Genomic DNA, 14,630 nt, shown 5'->3' with positions numbered 1-14,630 from the left:
ATGCCCCATCCTTTCTGGTCCGCTCTGTTGTGTTGTGTTGTTTCATTTTGCTTCATTTTCCCTACTCTCCTTTTCTCTTTGCATTTTAGTTTGTAATTCCTATTCTGCTGTCTTTCAGTTGGCTGATGCTATCCTTGAAAGTGCCCAGTCTTTTGTGGAGAAAGAGAGAAGCAATAGCTCTTTAGTATTATAAATAGTGAATATAGTATATATCCCACCGTGGACTCAGAATGGACTATGTAGCCCTCCCAGTTTTACTTTCATCTCCCCCATGAACGGTGGATCTTTGCCTGGCTCTCATGGAAGGTATGATTGCTAAACTTCTGCTACGTAAGATTTTGCTTCCCGGGGCTGGAGAGATGGCTCAGAGGTTAAGACCACTGACTATTCTTCCAGATGTCCTGAGTTCAATTCCCAGCAACCACATGGTGGCTCACAACCATCTGTCATGGAATCTGGTGCTCTCTTCTGGCCTGCAGGCATACATGCAGACAGAGTACTGAGAATACTGCATACATAATAAACAAACAAACAAACAAACAAACAAATCTTTTTTTAAAAAAAGCTGGCACAGACGACTGTGCCCGTAATCCCAATGGTGTGTGCTTTATTCCAGCACCGAGGTTGGAGAGAGGAGGATCCCTGAGACTTGCTGGTTACACAGCCAGCTAGTCTAGCCAAATCAGTGAGCTCCAGGTTCCACCTCAAAAAATAGGGTGGCACATGCCTTTAATCCCAGCACTTGGGAGGCAGAAGCAGGTGAATCTCTGTGAGTTCGAGGCCAGTCTGGTTACAAGAGCTAGTTCCAGGACAGGCTCCAAAGCTACAGAGAAACCCTGTCTTGAAAAACCGCACACACACACACAAAAGGTGGAATGTGACTGAGGTTGACCTCCAGCACACGTGTGTACACATATACACTTATGTGCACTCATATACATTTATAAGCACACAGACACAGACACAGACATACACACACATGCAGACAAATTTTTAAAAATTAAGCCACAAAAGTCACATTTGGGGCTTATTTTGGCCAAACTGAAGATAAATATATTGATCAAAGATAAATATAAAGATCAAAATATTGAAAATAATAGGCTATAACTCATTAAATAAGAATAGGAAACAATGGGCTGGGTTTGAAAGAAATGTTGAAGGAATGCCAAGGAAATCTGGCTCAACTTATGACTATAATAGAAACTAAGAACTGGCACTCCAACATTTTCAAGTATGGTGTGGCATACACTTCTAATCCTAGCACTCAGGAGGTAGGAAGGAAGGTGGCTAATTTGAGGATAGCCTGGGCTACATAGAGAATTCCAGGCTAATTTGGGTTACATAGTGAGACCATCTAAAATATTAAAAACAAGGAACCAGCAGCAAGATGCCTCAGAGAGTAAAGGCACTTGCTGCCAAGTCTGAAGAGGAGGTTGGACATACTGGAACTGGAATTACAGGCCATTGTGAACCCTCTGACACAGGTGTTAAGAACCAAACTCTGGTCTTCTGTAAGAGCAGCAACACTCCTAACTACTGAGCCATCTCTCCCTGGGCCTTGACTTGACTTTAATTATCATTTAGAAGCAGCAGCAATGGAATTAAGTTAGAACTATGGAGGCATACCTGAATCAAGAAATGATTAACTACATCCTAGAGGAGGTAAGGAAGACTTTTCCTCTCTCCCTCCCTTTCTCTTTGTTTTGGGAGGGGCAGTGTCTCATAGAATTCGATAACCCAGGCTGGCCACAAGTTACTCACTATGTAGTGGAGGATGGTCATGAACTTCTATTCTTGCCTCTTTCTCCCTAGAGCTGGGATTACAGGTGTGTACCCCCAGGCCCAGGGGTCACACCCAGGGCTTTGTGGTGCTTGGCAGGCACTCTACTAAGCAAGCTGCATCTCTAGCCCCAAGTCTTTATATATTTTATAGAGGTCAATTTGAATATTATAAAATTAACTTGAACATATAATTAGAAAAATTACAGAGATTAAAAACAAAGGGGAGAAAAATACTCTTTTTTTAGAGTGGAAATAATAAAATGACACTAAACATGATAATGATTAACTCATCAAGGAAAAATAGAGAGGGAGGCCCAAAGGGTGGTGAAGTTCAGATAGCCTGGGATGAAATCAAACTAGACATAACTTAGCAACATGAGCCAGTAACTAGAGAAGCACTTCCTATTTTAAGTACCACACTAAGTTCTGATGTGAGAGGCCCAACAAATTTCAAGCATGTTTCTGCCTCAATTCATTAATCTGTAGCTCCAAAAAGAAATTACATTTTAATTTACTGTATTAATTTTAGAAATTCAGGGTATTCTTTTCCTCGGAGAATGTATAATTCAGCAAAGTCTTAGAGGAATGCAGATGTTATCTGTTCCTAAGGAGCTGCTGTCTGCCCTTCATTAGCAAGGTAACCATATACAAGTATGCTGAAGGAGGGACAATCTCTAAAGGTGACTCAAGTTCTGGCAATATAGTTCAGTGACAGGAATACCTGTCCAGTCTGTATAAGGACCTGAATTCAATCTCCAGCACTGAAAAAACAAACCAAATAACTAACTGAGTGGGGTACACATGTCTGAAATCCCAGCACTCAGGAAGGAGAGGCAGGAAGATTAGGTGTTGGACCAATACCAACTTCATCTTCTACACAGCAAGTTCAGGGTTAGCCTGGGCTGCATGAGACCTTGTCTGAAAACAAAAGAAAAGAGCTGGAGATATGGGTGTGGGTAAAAAGTGCTTGCTGTGATCTCTGATCACCAGCACCCACAGCATGCGTCTGTAAGCCTGGTGATGGGGATGGAGACAGCTGGCTCTCTGGAGCTTCCTGGCCAACACCCACAGCATGCATCTGTAAGCCTGGTGATGGGGGATGGAGACAGCTGGCTCTGGAGCTTCCTGGCCAACACCCACAGCATGCATCTGTAAGCCTGGTGATGGGGGATGGAGACAGCTGGCTCTGGAGCTTCCTGGCCAGCCAGTCTAGCTAATCAGTAAGCTGCAGGCTCAGTGAGAAACTTAAAAAAAAAATAAGGTGAACGTGATTGGAGAAGATACCCAACATCAGCTTTTGGCCTCTACAAATGAACACACACACACACACCACACACACACACACACACACAGGAACAAAGAGATGAAGAGGGCACGTGTACACTAGCTAGCCTTTTCCATGTGGTGTGCTTAATTTCAGCATCTGGGAGGGTGAGACGGGAGGGTCATGAGTTCAAGCCCAGCCTCAGTTACACAGCAAGTTTGAGGCCCACCTGGGTTATATGTCTTGGGAGGAAAAGGAGGGAGAAGGAAAATGGCCTGAAGCTTAGAGGTCCCATAAAAGGTGTTAGGTAGAGCTTTTCCAACACAACAATTTTCTTATTGGTCTCAATGTATCTGGAACTCAATACTGACTACATTTTTTATGATGACTCAAAAGAAGAGATATTGTCTACTATGGGGGCACTTTCATTTGTCACAAGGGTTGTGGGGAGTGCTGCATTTGTGGGCAGGGCCAGGGATCTTAACACTGAAGCATAGGACAGTCACTTACAATAAAATCTGCTCATCTAGTGTAAATTTTAAATGTCCCACTGAAAGTTCACATGGGTGAAAACCTTACTTATAATTATTTGGTCTTAGAAACTATTTCCACTTTACATACTGAGAAAAGTGTTTTTTATAGTTTCAATACAAATAATAGTCTTTCTAGGGATGCGGTGATTGGATGAGTGTGGAGAATGCTGACTTTTCACTGTTGTTGTCAGACACTGGAAAGAGTTGCTCTTTATTTCATAAAAATCAGAAAATCAATTGAAGATGCTGCTCTCGTGCTCTGGACATAATGCCACATTGCTGGCAGGCAGGGTAATGCATGCCTATAATTCTAGTACCCAAAAGACACGAGGATCAGAAATTCAAAGCTAGCCTTAACTACAATAGCAAGTTAGAAGCCAGTATAGGCTACATGAGATACTGTCTCAAAAATAAAATAAAATAGAATGAAATACAATAAAAAGAAAAGAAAAAAGCAGGTGCTGGAGAGATGACTCAGCAGTTAAGAGCAGGGTTTGGTCCTCACCATTTGTAGTCTGTAAGTCCATTTATCCAGTGCTCTCTTCTGGCTTCTCCAGGCAAAATACCCATTCACATAAGACAACCCCTCACATACATTTCCATCTATATGAGTCAGAATAGATATTGACTATTCTATTATAGTGGTGCTTAAGCATTTATATATTGGAATACATTTTTATAAATTACCTTCTTTTTATTTTCCCCATTTTAGTTCTGATTTTATATTAAAAATTTAACGAGTACATACAACATATAGGCTATGGTGCATATGAATCCCACCTCAGTATAAACAGAAGGTAACTACTGAGTGCAATCCCTGGTCTAAGCCAACCATGGGATTCTAGTCTCCTTTCAGAGTTAGTAGGGCAGGGCATGTGATCCAGTCCTCCTCAGGGTAACATGCTGGACTACCCCGCAGGACCTCCTCTTCATATCAGTTCATGATGACTAGGTGGCTCTAAGTACCTTTCTGTCAGCTTGAGGATGAAGCAGGCAAATTGTGGAGACAGCCCAAAAGAATCGCCAAGAGGTGAAACAGGAGCCCTGTATCTACAACCTGCCTTCCTGATGGACTTTCAACAACATCAACTAATAAATTTCTCCATGCGGAGGTCAAGTCAAATCAGTCTCCTCTTATTGCTGCTCAAGGCATCTCTGTACGGAAGCCTGGCCCAGAGAGAGGACACTGGAAAGGGCAACACGGAGATGTGGAACAGCAGTGGAAGCATCTGCTCACCTGGCACACTCGTGCTCAAACCTGAGCCTGAGCTTCCCAAGCTGTAGAACCCTGGACAAATTACTCAAGCATACTGGGCCTCAGTTTCCTTGTTTACAAAATTGAAAAAAGGAATACATAGCATCACACGGATTAATGAGATAATACAGTCAGCTTGGTGCTGGCAGGTTGCAAGCATTCGGTGGCTGGTACAATTATTAACTGTTATTAGAAGAAAAAGAACTCACAGCGGTCTGAGCAGTGATATGTGTACAACCCACAATTTTGGCTCCAGCCAAAGGCTTTTCTCCTTGGGCTCTCTTCCTCAGGGCCATCAGGGCAGGCATCTCTAAAAATGTCCAATACAAACACAGAATATTAGACAGAGGGAATGAGAGATAAGGGAATAAGCAGAAAAATTACTCATTTAAGTTAAGACCATTTCCTTGGTCAGCTTCTGTTAGATGAGATTCTTGAATGTTCTCTGAGACGCTTTCAGAGACAAATGCTCCCCAGTTTTATTCTCTTATCTGCCAATCCTTCTTATCCAGGGGTTTCCTCCAGAACGATCAGAGTTTACTCCCACCCCACAGTGTTTCCTAAGCTTAGGAAATATTCCTAAGCTTGTAAATGTTCTTCGGGAGGTGGGCATACTGACTCATACTTATAAATCCCAGCACTTGGGAGGTGGAGGCAAGATAAATGCCTCAAATTAAATTCAAGGTCAGCCTAGGCTACAGAGTTGAGACCTTGTCTCAGATAGATTAACAAACAAAAAAATATGATTTAGTATTACATTGAAATTTGACAAGCCAGCTGACCTGGGAAGTATTAACACAACAAAATGACACAGGCAGGTAGAAAGGCATTTATTTCTTTACCTTGTTCAGCAATTTCGATTTCTCTGCGTCCAAACTCCGCCTGTTTGATGTTTTTGACACAGAAGTCACTACTTCCCTTGGAATTCTTTTGCTGCTTGTCCCGGGGGGATGTCTCATCGTCAGAGCTATCTGTATATGAAGCAGCTGGAACACAAATTAAAAAATCAACCAGGGAAAAGATTAGCTTCCTCCAAAATTCCAAAACGCTGGGGCTTCACTAGTCTAGCACCACACAAACGAACACCTCTAGGAAGCTCCTTAAGGAAACAGCTTTGTACCACTCATTGCCTATGCAAGGTGCTCTCCACAGTTCTGAAAGGGCAAGCTGAGAGCTGCCAGAGGTATTCTCCCTTGGTGGCATTCATGTGGAATCTAGTGCTAACTTTTCCTTTTGAACACAGAGAAGTGTAATACTTGAATACGCCAAGAGAGGAAGTTGCCCCATGAAAGCCACAGGTTAAAGTTCCTAAGCAAGCCAGTCATTAACCCATGGGTTTCTTGCCTCATAACCTCCTCTCTGCCCGCCGCTTAAATGCCTGAAGTAATGTGCTTTGTAGTACAATAACTGTACAGATTAGAAGTAAAAAACAAGGAACTCATGGGAAAGTAATTAAGAACCACACAAAAGGAATTTGTCTGACATAACAGAGCTGTATTTCTCAGGACTGGCAGAACTATTCTTGCAGATCCAATTAGACACTGACAATTCAATGTGTTATCCTCCTTGACTAGCCTCTGGAAGGACTCCTTGGTGTTTCAGATTCCCAAAGCAGCAAAGAAATAACCTCTTTTGGTACATTTAATGCCCTGCAGACTAATCTACTTGCAATACACACTACTGCAGTGGTTCTCAACCTTCCTAATGCCAGCTACAGTTCCTCATGTTGTGGTGACCCCCAACCATAACATTATTTCACTTCCATAACTGTAGTTTTGCTCCTGTTATGAATTGTTATGTAAATATCTGTGTTTTCCGATAGTCTTAGAAGAACCTTGTTGTTAAGTTGGGAGCATAGCCCCCAGTCCCTTGCATCCATCCCAGCCCACAGGCCTGAGAGTTGTGTTGGTATGGACTCCAAATCCCAGCATGCAAGGGGGGGGGGGCGCTCAGGACCACTCCCACAGGGTATTTAAGTGAGCTCCCAAAGGAGAAAGAGGTGGTTGGTCTCTCCCCAACCCCCGTTGCATTTGCGGCCTCCTGGTTCCCCCTAGGGCCACTCGAAAGCGCAGGAATCCCATTAAACCTGGATATCTTTTAATTTGGCTTGTTGTGATTTGGCTTAATTGGGATTTTTGCGTTGGCAGAGAGCTCACCTTAGGAAAAATTCCTAACACCCATGGGTCGTTTACCAGAAGGGTCACGATCCATAGGTTGAGAACCACTACCCTAGAGGGTAAAGGGCCATATTTGATTGTGGCTAACAGGTCGCTGAATTCACAGCCTTGGTGGAGATCTTTCCGTCTTCACATTTGCTAACCATTTGCTAGATGGTCTGAAGCATTTCTTTCTTGATTTTGTAACAGAGGCTAGGTCTTCCTAATCCTTGCACTTTTGGGGAGGATGGAGGACAGAAAACATGATCCACAGAACATTTTCATCTCTTAGTGCAGTTAGTACTGCCATCGCTTCTACAGGGAGAAAGCTGCGAAAGCTTGGAGCTCTCGTGGGCCTGGCGCGCTGATCTACTTAGAGCTAGAGTATTAGAGCATTTCTGGGATTTCTCAGCAGAGGTCTATCTGGGTGGGGGGTGCAGGGTGGACTGTACAAGGCAAGTCCGACCTTGCCTAGTTAATCAGGCATGGTGCTGCATACTGTGGGGCCAGCAGGGGCTAGAGGATCGGTCTTTCTCTGGAAAACTGCCTTAGAGGCAAAGTCCTAACAGGAGGGCACAGGAATGAACATGCTCACCAGGGGAGGAGAAGGAATTAGTAAAGCCCCAAAGGGACTTTTGTTCTTCCAAGGAACTAATCTGCACAAACCTTTGGTTCCTCTCCTAGGGGAAGAGAGCTCAAAGTACAACAGAGCTAGAAATAGCTTTCTGGGCTTCGTCTGTTTCATCAGTCAGTATTTGATATAGCTTAGAAATTACAGGCTTAGGAACCACACTTCTCCCACCTGAGAGAAAACGGTAACAGCTTCCCCAATCCTTACCCAAACTTATAAAAAAATTGAAATTGAAGAAGGAGTTTACAGTATTCAGAATATCTTGAAGTTTCAAATCTTTTTTTCCAGAATCATGATTATTTTTGTCTTTAGTGGCAGATAGTAATGAGCAAGACCAGGCTGCTCTCAGGAGACAGAGGCAGGAAGATCAGGAGCTCAAGGCCAGCTTGGGCTATGGATGGAACCGTGTCTCAAAGTGTTTAAAATGAAAAAGAAAACAGTAAGGCCAGGTGTGATGGTGGCCGCCTTTAATGTGAGGCAGGTGAGGCAGGTGGTTGGCTAGCAGTGACTAAAAGGTTGAGACTGAGTCCTTATTCTACCCAGAATGGTTCTCTCTTCCGAAGCCTATTCAGTTTTCAAGGATGAATAGGGAAGGGGAGGAAAGAAAACCAAAACAAACAAAACAATATTCCTTTAAGAGAAGCACTCCAATTTAAGCTGTTTTGTTTTGTTTTTGCAACAGGGTCTCTGATACATGCATGCCGTGGCTGTCCTGGAACTAGTTATGTAGATCAGGCTGCTTTTAAATCCACAGAGATTCCCCGGGTTCTGTCTCTTCAAGTGGTGGGATTAAAGGTGAGTGCCACAATACCTTGGCGCTAGTTTGTTGATGGTCTTTGTTTTCCAATTTAAAGAACAAGCCAGTCATATTATTTCTTTATGCTAAAGCTGAGAAAACTGGTATTTCACTTTCTTTTCAAACTATGTAGCCCTGGCTCTCTCAGACCTTGCTATATAGATGATACTGGCCTCAAGCTCACAAAGTCCCACCTGCCTTTGTTCATGGTATGTGTACCACCATGTCTGGTTTACCTTCTTTTTTATTTTTTCAATTTATTACTTTTTAAAAAGAAATCTTTTCTCATTTTACATACCAATCCCAGTTCCTACTCCCTCTCCTCCTCCCTCCATCTCCCTTCCCCACCCTCCCATTCACTCCTCAGAAGTTAAGGCTTTCCATGCCGAGTCAAAAAAGTCTGGTACATCACTTCGAGGCAGGACCAAGACCCTCCCGCCTATATCTAGTCTGAGCAAGGTAACCCTCCAAAGAGAATGAGCTCCAAAATGCCAGTTCAAGCTCTAGGGATAAATCCTGGTCCCACTGCCAGTGTCCCCACAGACTGCCCCAGCCACACAACTGTCACCCATATTTAGAGGGCCTAGTTTGGGCCTATGCAAGTTTCCCTGCTGTCAGTCTGGAGTTAGTGAGCTCCCACTAGCTCGGGTCAGCTGTTTTTGTGGGTATCCCCCATCATGGTCTTGACCCCATTGCTCATATTATCGCTCCTCCCTCTCTTCGACTGAACTCTGGGAGCCTAGCCTATGCTAGCTGTGGATCTCTGCATTTGCTTCCTGAGTGAGGTAACCCAGACCCAGAAAGACAAACAGTGTATGTACTCACTCATAAGTAGATATCAGACGTAAAGCAAAGAAAAAGCCAGCCTATAGTCCATGACCCTAGAGAAGTTAGGTAACAAGGAGAATCCTAAGAACCCTAGGAAGGGGAAATAGACAAGAACTCCTGGGAAAATTGGGAGCGTGGTGGTGGTGGTGGAGGCTGAAAGGGGAGTGGGGAGGAGAACAGAGGGAACTGGATGGCCAAGATGGGGGAAGGACAGAGAAAGAGCAAGGAAAGAGATACCTTGATTGAGGGAACCATTATGGGGTTAGCAAGAAATCTGGCACTAGGGAAATTCTCAGGAATCCACAAGGATGACTCAGCTAAGACCCTAAGCAATAATGTAGAGGGTACCTGAACTGGCCTTGCCCTGTAGTCAGATTGATGACTATCTTAAATGTCACCACATGAACCTTCATCCAGCAACTGATGGAAGCAGATGCACAGATCCAAGGCCTTACCTTCTTAATAGTCGTCAGCTAGTACCTTTTTTTCCTGAGCCAAAAGGTTTTTCCTAAAGTCTTTTATATAGACTTCTGGTTGGTAAGTACAAAAAGCAGCAACTGTCTACGCTGCACTAATACATGGCTCCAACAGTGATACACCCAGGTCAAGAGAAGGGTTTCTGTGAACATGGTGGAAATTTTACTCAACTAATGTGGTGGCATGTATGTAGTTAGTTTTGAGCACACTCATTTTTTGATAATGCATGCTATGTAGTCCAGATTGGCCTGGAACTCTCTATATAGCACACACGGGCCTTAAATTTGCCCACTACTACATTTTGAACAGTCTCTCCAAACATCTGTAACCATCAGCATACCCTGAAGCCCACTTTCTAACAACGAGCACTGGTGCAGTATTGGTGGTCCAGTGGTGAGCATGGCTGCTTCCAAAAAGGAAAACAGGTCCCACCGCAGGACAGGACTTCAGATGCAGTGTCATTCCTCGTCTACTAAATGACCAGTTTTCAATTATCCTAAGAGAAAATGGGGATATAATAGATGCCTCCTCTCCACAAGCTCAGCCTCACTTAACTACCAGTAATAAGAAATCTTAAGAGGAAATGAGATCATATGCAAAATGTTTCAGTTTTTAGGTAGAAAAGATTATTACCTAAAAATTACAATATAATTTTATTACAGGGTGGTCTTGTTTCATTTTCAGGAACCAAAGCATAACCTGAATCACTAATCCACAACTGATCCCGCTGCACATACGCATGCATGTGCTATGGCCCGCGCCTGATTTACCTAAGTTATCTCCTAGCACCTGAGAGGCTGTGGTAGCTTGTTAGGAGGCAAGCAGTTAGAAGTCCAATTGAGTTAGGCTTATTAAATTAATTAAAGCTAAGAAGCTCCTCTTGGGCCCAATCTACTTATTTGTTAATGGAAATAACAGTCGGGACCTGTATTTGAATGAATTGTACTGATGAAGGACTTAAGAAATATGTGAGAAGTTACGTTAGCAGCCCAACACAAACAAAATTTTATTATTTGGAAAAAAAATCTTTAAAATCTCTCAAAATTCCTAAGTGCCGATCATAAGTGCAAGGCTTCATTTCTTCCCATCTGAAACCAATTTGCTCATCGTAAAGATAATGTTTTCATGGACACACCACCAAGAATGGTCTAAATTGGAAGAGAAGTGGTTCTTTTTACTTTCTTTTATTATTTTTTTTTTTTTTTGCTTAGGAGGTTTTATATTTAATAAGTGCTGCCAGAAAGCAGAGATTGTCAGATCTCTATGAGTTTAAGGCCAGCCTTATCTACGTGGTAAGTTCTAAGACAGCTAAGGCATGTAGAGAGACTGTCCTGAAAAAAAAAAGTAAACAAATAAAATAAAAAGTACTGAGTTTACAGGAATAATACTTTCTAGAAATTAGGCCAGAAAATATGAATACTACATGCTTAGACAATATTTCTAAAAACACAATCTAAAAATGTATTCAGATGAGCATAACTAGGTTAGTAGAATATCACAATAAAAATGGTGAATTTTATTTCTAAGTAAAATATTTAAGTACTAGAGATTATGTAAGGGTTTAAGCTTATCAGGAAATAAATAACTAGATAAGCCAGGTGACCCTGTCATTTAAATGCTCTCTGAGGCCAGATGGACATTTGCCAGGGATGTCACACTCACACAGATGACAATTCCAGCATCCACCAGATCATATCTCTACTTTTGTCTCCAAAACCAGGGTGTTTCGAGACAGGCTGACTTCTCCCACATGCCCAGTCGTAAAAGGCTCCCTCATCTTTTAACTCTTTTCAACACCTTTACAGGATGGATGGACTCCCCAATCCAGGGAACCACAGATACCATGGCTCCGTACTCCTGGAACACATCATCCCTCGGTTTGGCATGCCGTTTCCCCCGAGCTCCTGGGACATCAATGCTGGTATCACCTGTCCAGGGTCAAGAGCACATCTACTCTTTCGTCTGGCTCATTCATCCTTGCCTCTTCTGTACAATCACGGCACATCTCTGTTTCATTCTTTTTCCCACGGCTAGCCCCGGTCATAGGGTAGGTGTTAATAATCTTTTTTTTTTCTCCTAACAACCTGCCTTCAATGCTCCCTTAAGAAACAGATGCCTGGGGTCTTCAGAATGGCAGTTAACCAAATGCTCCTTCACCCACACCTCCCACTGAAAGTAATCCCACCAACTCCCAATTCCCCTTCTCCACATTGTCCCATGCCTGCAGGAAGTAGCACTTGAACCAGCACTCCTATACCCAAGGAGTCTGGGATGTTTAAGGAGAAGCCCTATTGCTATCCATATATACTCAAAAAGGTTGAGATGTTGGGGCTCTCCAGCTAGGAGCCCCATTCCATGGTCTGGTCTCATGCCTCTCATTTCAAACCCCACCCCTGAGAAATCCCACCAAAAGTCAGCCATGCCTATAGGCTATATAAGACCTGGTAGCCATATTTGCCATGTGATTCTTCCTCTGCCTTCCCAAGGGTCACCCAGGAGTTGCTTTGCTTTGTTCATTAAACCCGATTTATCAGTTCAGTTTGGTTTGGCTTATAGCATCAATGACAAAGAAACCCAGCAACTGGGTATCCAATATCTATCATTTTGATTCCTTGTTCCTGAAGTAATATCATTCAATGGATATATCATAGTGATAACTCTTGACTTGTAAAACCATCAGTTTCGCCAATACGAGCCTGTTAGGCACTGGTTCTGATGGGAGATTCTCTCCTCGTGCAACATTCTCGTTGTGGATTGAGATTAGGGCAAATGTAGGTCGGAATTGCAAAGGCCATCTCTGGATCATCTTTCCTCAGCTTACTGTCATCCTCATAGCAAATATTAGCATCTACTATGATCCAAATATTGTATGATCTGCTAGAGACACACCTGTGATACAGACACACCTGTGATAGAGACAGGCCAGGCACTCTATGCTCATGGAATAGATATCTGTATTTGTGCATGCATATAGAGAGTTTTGTTTATAAAACAAAAACACATGCTAATTTTAAAACATAAATCAAGATGGTGTAAGACACCCTAAGAAGGTGACTATTGCTGTGATGAGACACCATGACCCAGAGTGAGTTAGAGAGGAAAGGGTTTATTTGTCTTACTCTTCCACATCTCTGCAGCATCAAAGGAAGTCAGGCAGGAACTCTACCAGGGCAGGATCCTGGAGCCAGGAGCTGATGCAGAGGCCATAAATGGGTGCTGCCTACTTACTGGCTTGCTCATTAAAGCTTGCTCAGCCTGCTTTCTTATGCACAACCCACAATGGGCTGGGCCTTCCCCCATCAATCACTAATTAAGAAAATGGACTACAGGCTTGCCTACAGCTTGATCTTACACAGGCATTTTCTCAATTGGGATTCCCTCCTCTGGTAACTCTAGCCTGCCAAGTTAACATAAAGTTAGCCAGTAGAGATGACAACTTCATATATTTCAGCCTACAAGGTCCAAACTATTAGGACGAGACCAGTTAACATCACTTGTCAATAATCTATATACAAGCACTGTATGCTTACTTGGAAAGCAAGGGATCACCCACATTTGTTTAGGCATACAGTATTTTTAAAGTGTCCTCTCTACATAAGAGGCTTGTTTGGGAAGGTAGGCATTGGTTTCCTTTCAGGAACACAGATGTACAGTTCTGGTTGTGTAGGGAAGAGATTGAGCTGGAGTTAAAATTTTAAATCATTATTAGTTAGTATTGATCTTTAGATCATGCCAAACACATGAATTAAAATGTAACAGACAATTTCACAATTCATTTTCACATTATGACTTCCAGAGTTAAATGAACTAGTTCACAAATTTTCAGCATATTTACTTCAGTAGAATAAGATGAGTATCAATTTCCCAGTCTTCAGATAAATACCATAGATATTTATATCACACAGTGTTCCAACTGTTGTGGATGGAAAGTAAACACAGACATGTAAATAATACTTAACAACAACCCACCCAACCTAATGTTTCCCAACTAACCAATTAACTGTACGCAATAAAAATTCCTTCCTTCCTTGTGTGAAAAATAATACAATTAATCATGATACAAGTTTTCTAGTTGGGCAGTGGTGGTGCATTCCTTTAATCTCAGCCCTCGGGAGACAGGCAGGTGGATCTCTGAAAGTTCAAGGCCAGCCTGGTCTACAGAGTGAGTTCTAGGACAGTCAAAGCTACAGAGAGAAATCCTGCCTCAAAAAAAAAAAAAAAATACAAGTGTTCTAAGGAGTATTACTATTTACAATGTTAAGAAGTAAGCAGGGCAGGGCTGGAGAGATGGCTTAGTAATGGATGGCTCACTGACTACTCTTCCAGAGGTCCTGAGTTCAATTCCCAGCAACTACATGGTGGCCCACAACCATCTATTATGGGATCTGATGCTCTCTTCTGGCACACAGGCCATACAGATAAAGTACTCATATACACTAAAAAGTAAAATAAATAAATAAATAAATAAATAAATAAATAAATAAATAAATAAATAAATGTGCTTGAGAAGGGGCTTAGCCAACTGCGAAAAGGAACTGAGATTTTGTTACAAGATGGTAGTGCATGTCTTTAGTCCCAGCATTTGGGAACCAGAGACGTGGATCTCAGCGAGTTTGAAGCCAGCCTGGTCTACAAAGCAAGTTCCAGGACAGCTAGCTAAACAGAGAAATCCTATGTCAAACAAACAAACAAACAAACAAACCAAAACCAAAACAAACAAACCAAAAGCAACCAGGGCAAACTCTTGGCTCCCTACCACATTCCAGCAGAGGAGCAAAGTAAAAACAGCCCCACATTAGATCAGACTCAGACTGGGCACTGTTGTGTTTACAAATAGCTTTTACCCTCGAGGGGTCCTATGTAAGTAATAACTCATCTGACATTAAGTGACAATAGCCCTGTAAAGAA

At 42.5% G+C, this 14,630-nt stretch overlaps 1 protein-coding gene across 4 annotated transcripts in view; it reads right to left on the bottom strand.

Annotated features, from left to right (window-relative positions):
• The window catches only part of Ahcyl2 (adenosylhomocysteinase like 2), a 154,952-nt gene that overhangs the window by 40,631 nt on the left and 99,691 nt on the right, over positions 1-14,630 (bottom strand). For 3 of the 4 annotated variants that reach the window (XM_038318695.2, XM_038318692.2, XM_038318694.2), the window contains 2 exons: positions 5,677-5,820; positions 5,044-5,144 (listed from right to left, as the gene is read on the bottom strand). In XM_038318695.2, coding sequence (XP_038174623.1) covers positions 5,044-5,144; positions 5,677-5,820 — 245 coding nt within the window. Of the gene's footprint in view, positions 1-5,043; positions 5,145-5,676; positions 5,821-5,954; positions 6,094-14,630 lie in introns of those variants that run through there. The other variant, XM_038318696.2, reaches the window with a different exon arrangement.

The sequence above is a fragment of the Arvicola amphibius genome, chromosome 2, assembly GCF_903992535.2.
Source record: "Arvicola amphibius chromosome 2, mArvAmp1.2, whole genome shotgun sequence".
Lineage (NCBI taxonomy): Eukaryota > Metazoa > Chordata > Mammalia > Rodentia > Cricetidae > Arvicola > Arvicola amphibius.
The sequence above is the reverse complement of the archived record's forward strand: the minus strand, read 5'-3'. Positions and strand labels throughout refer to the sequence as shown.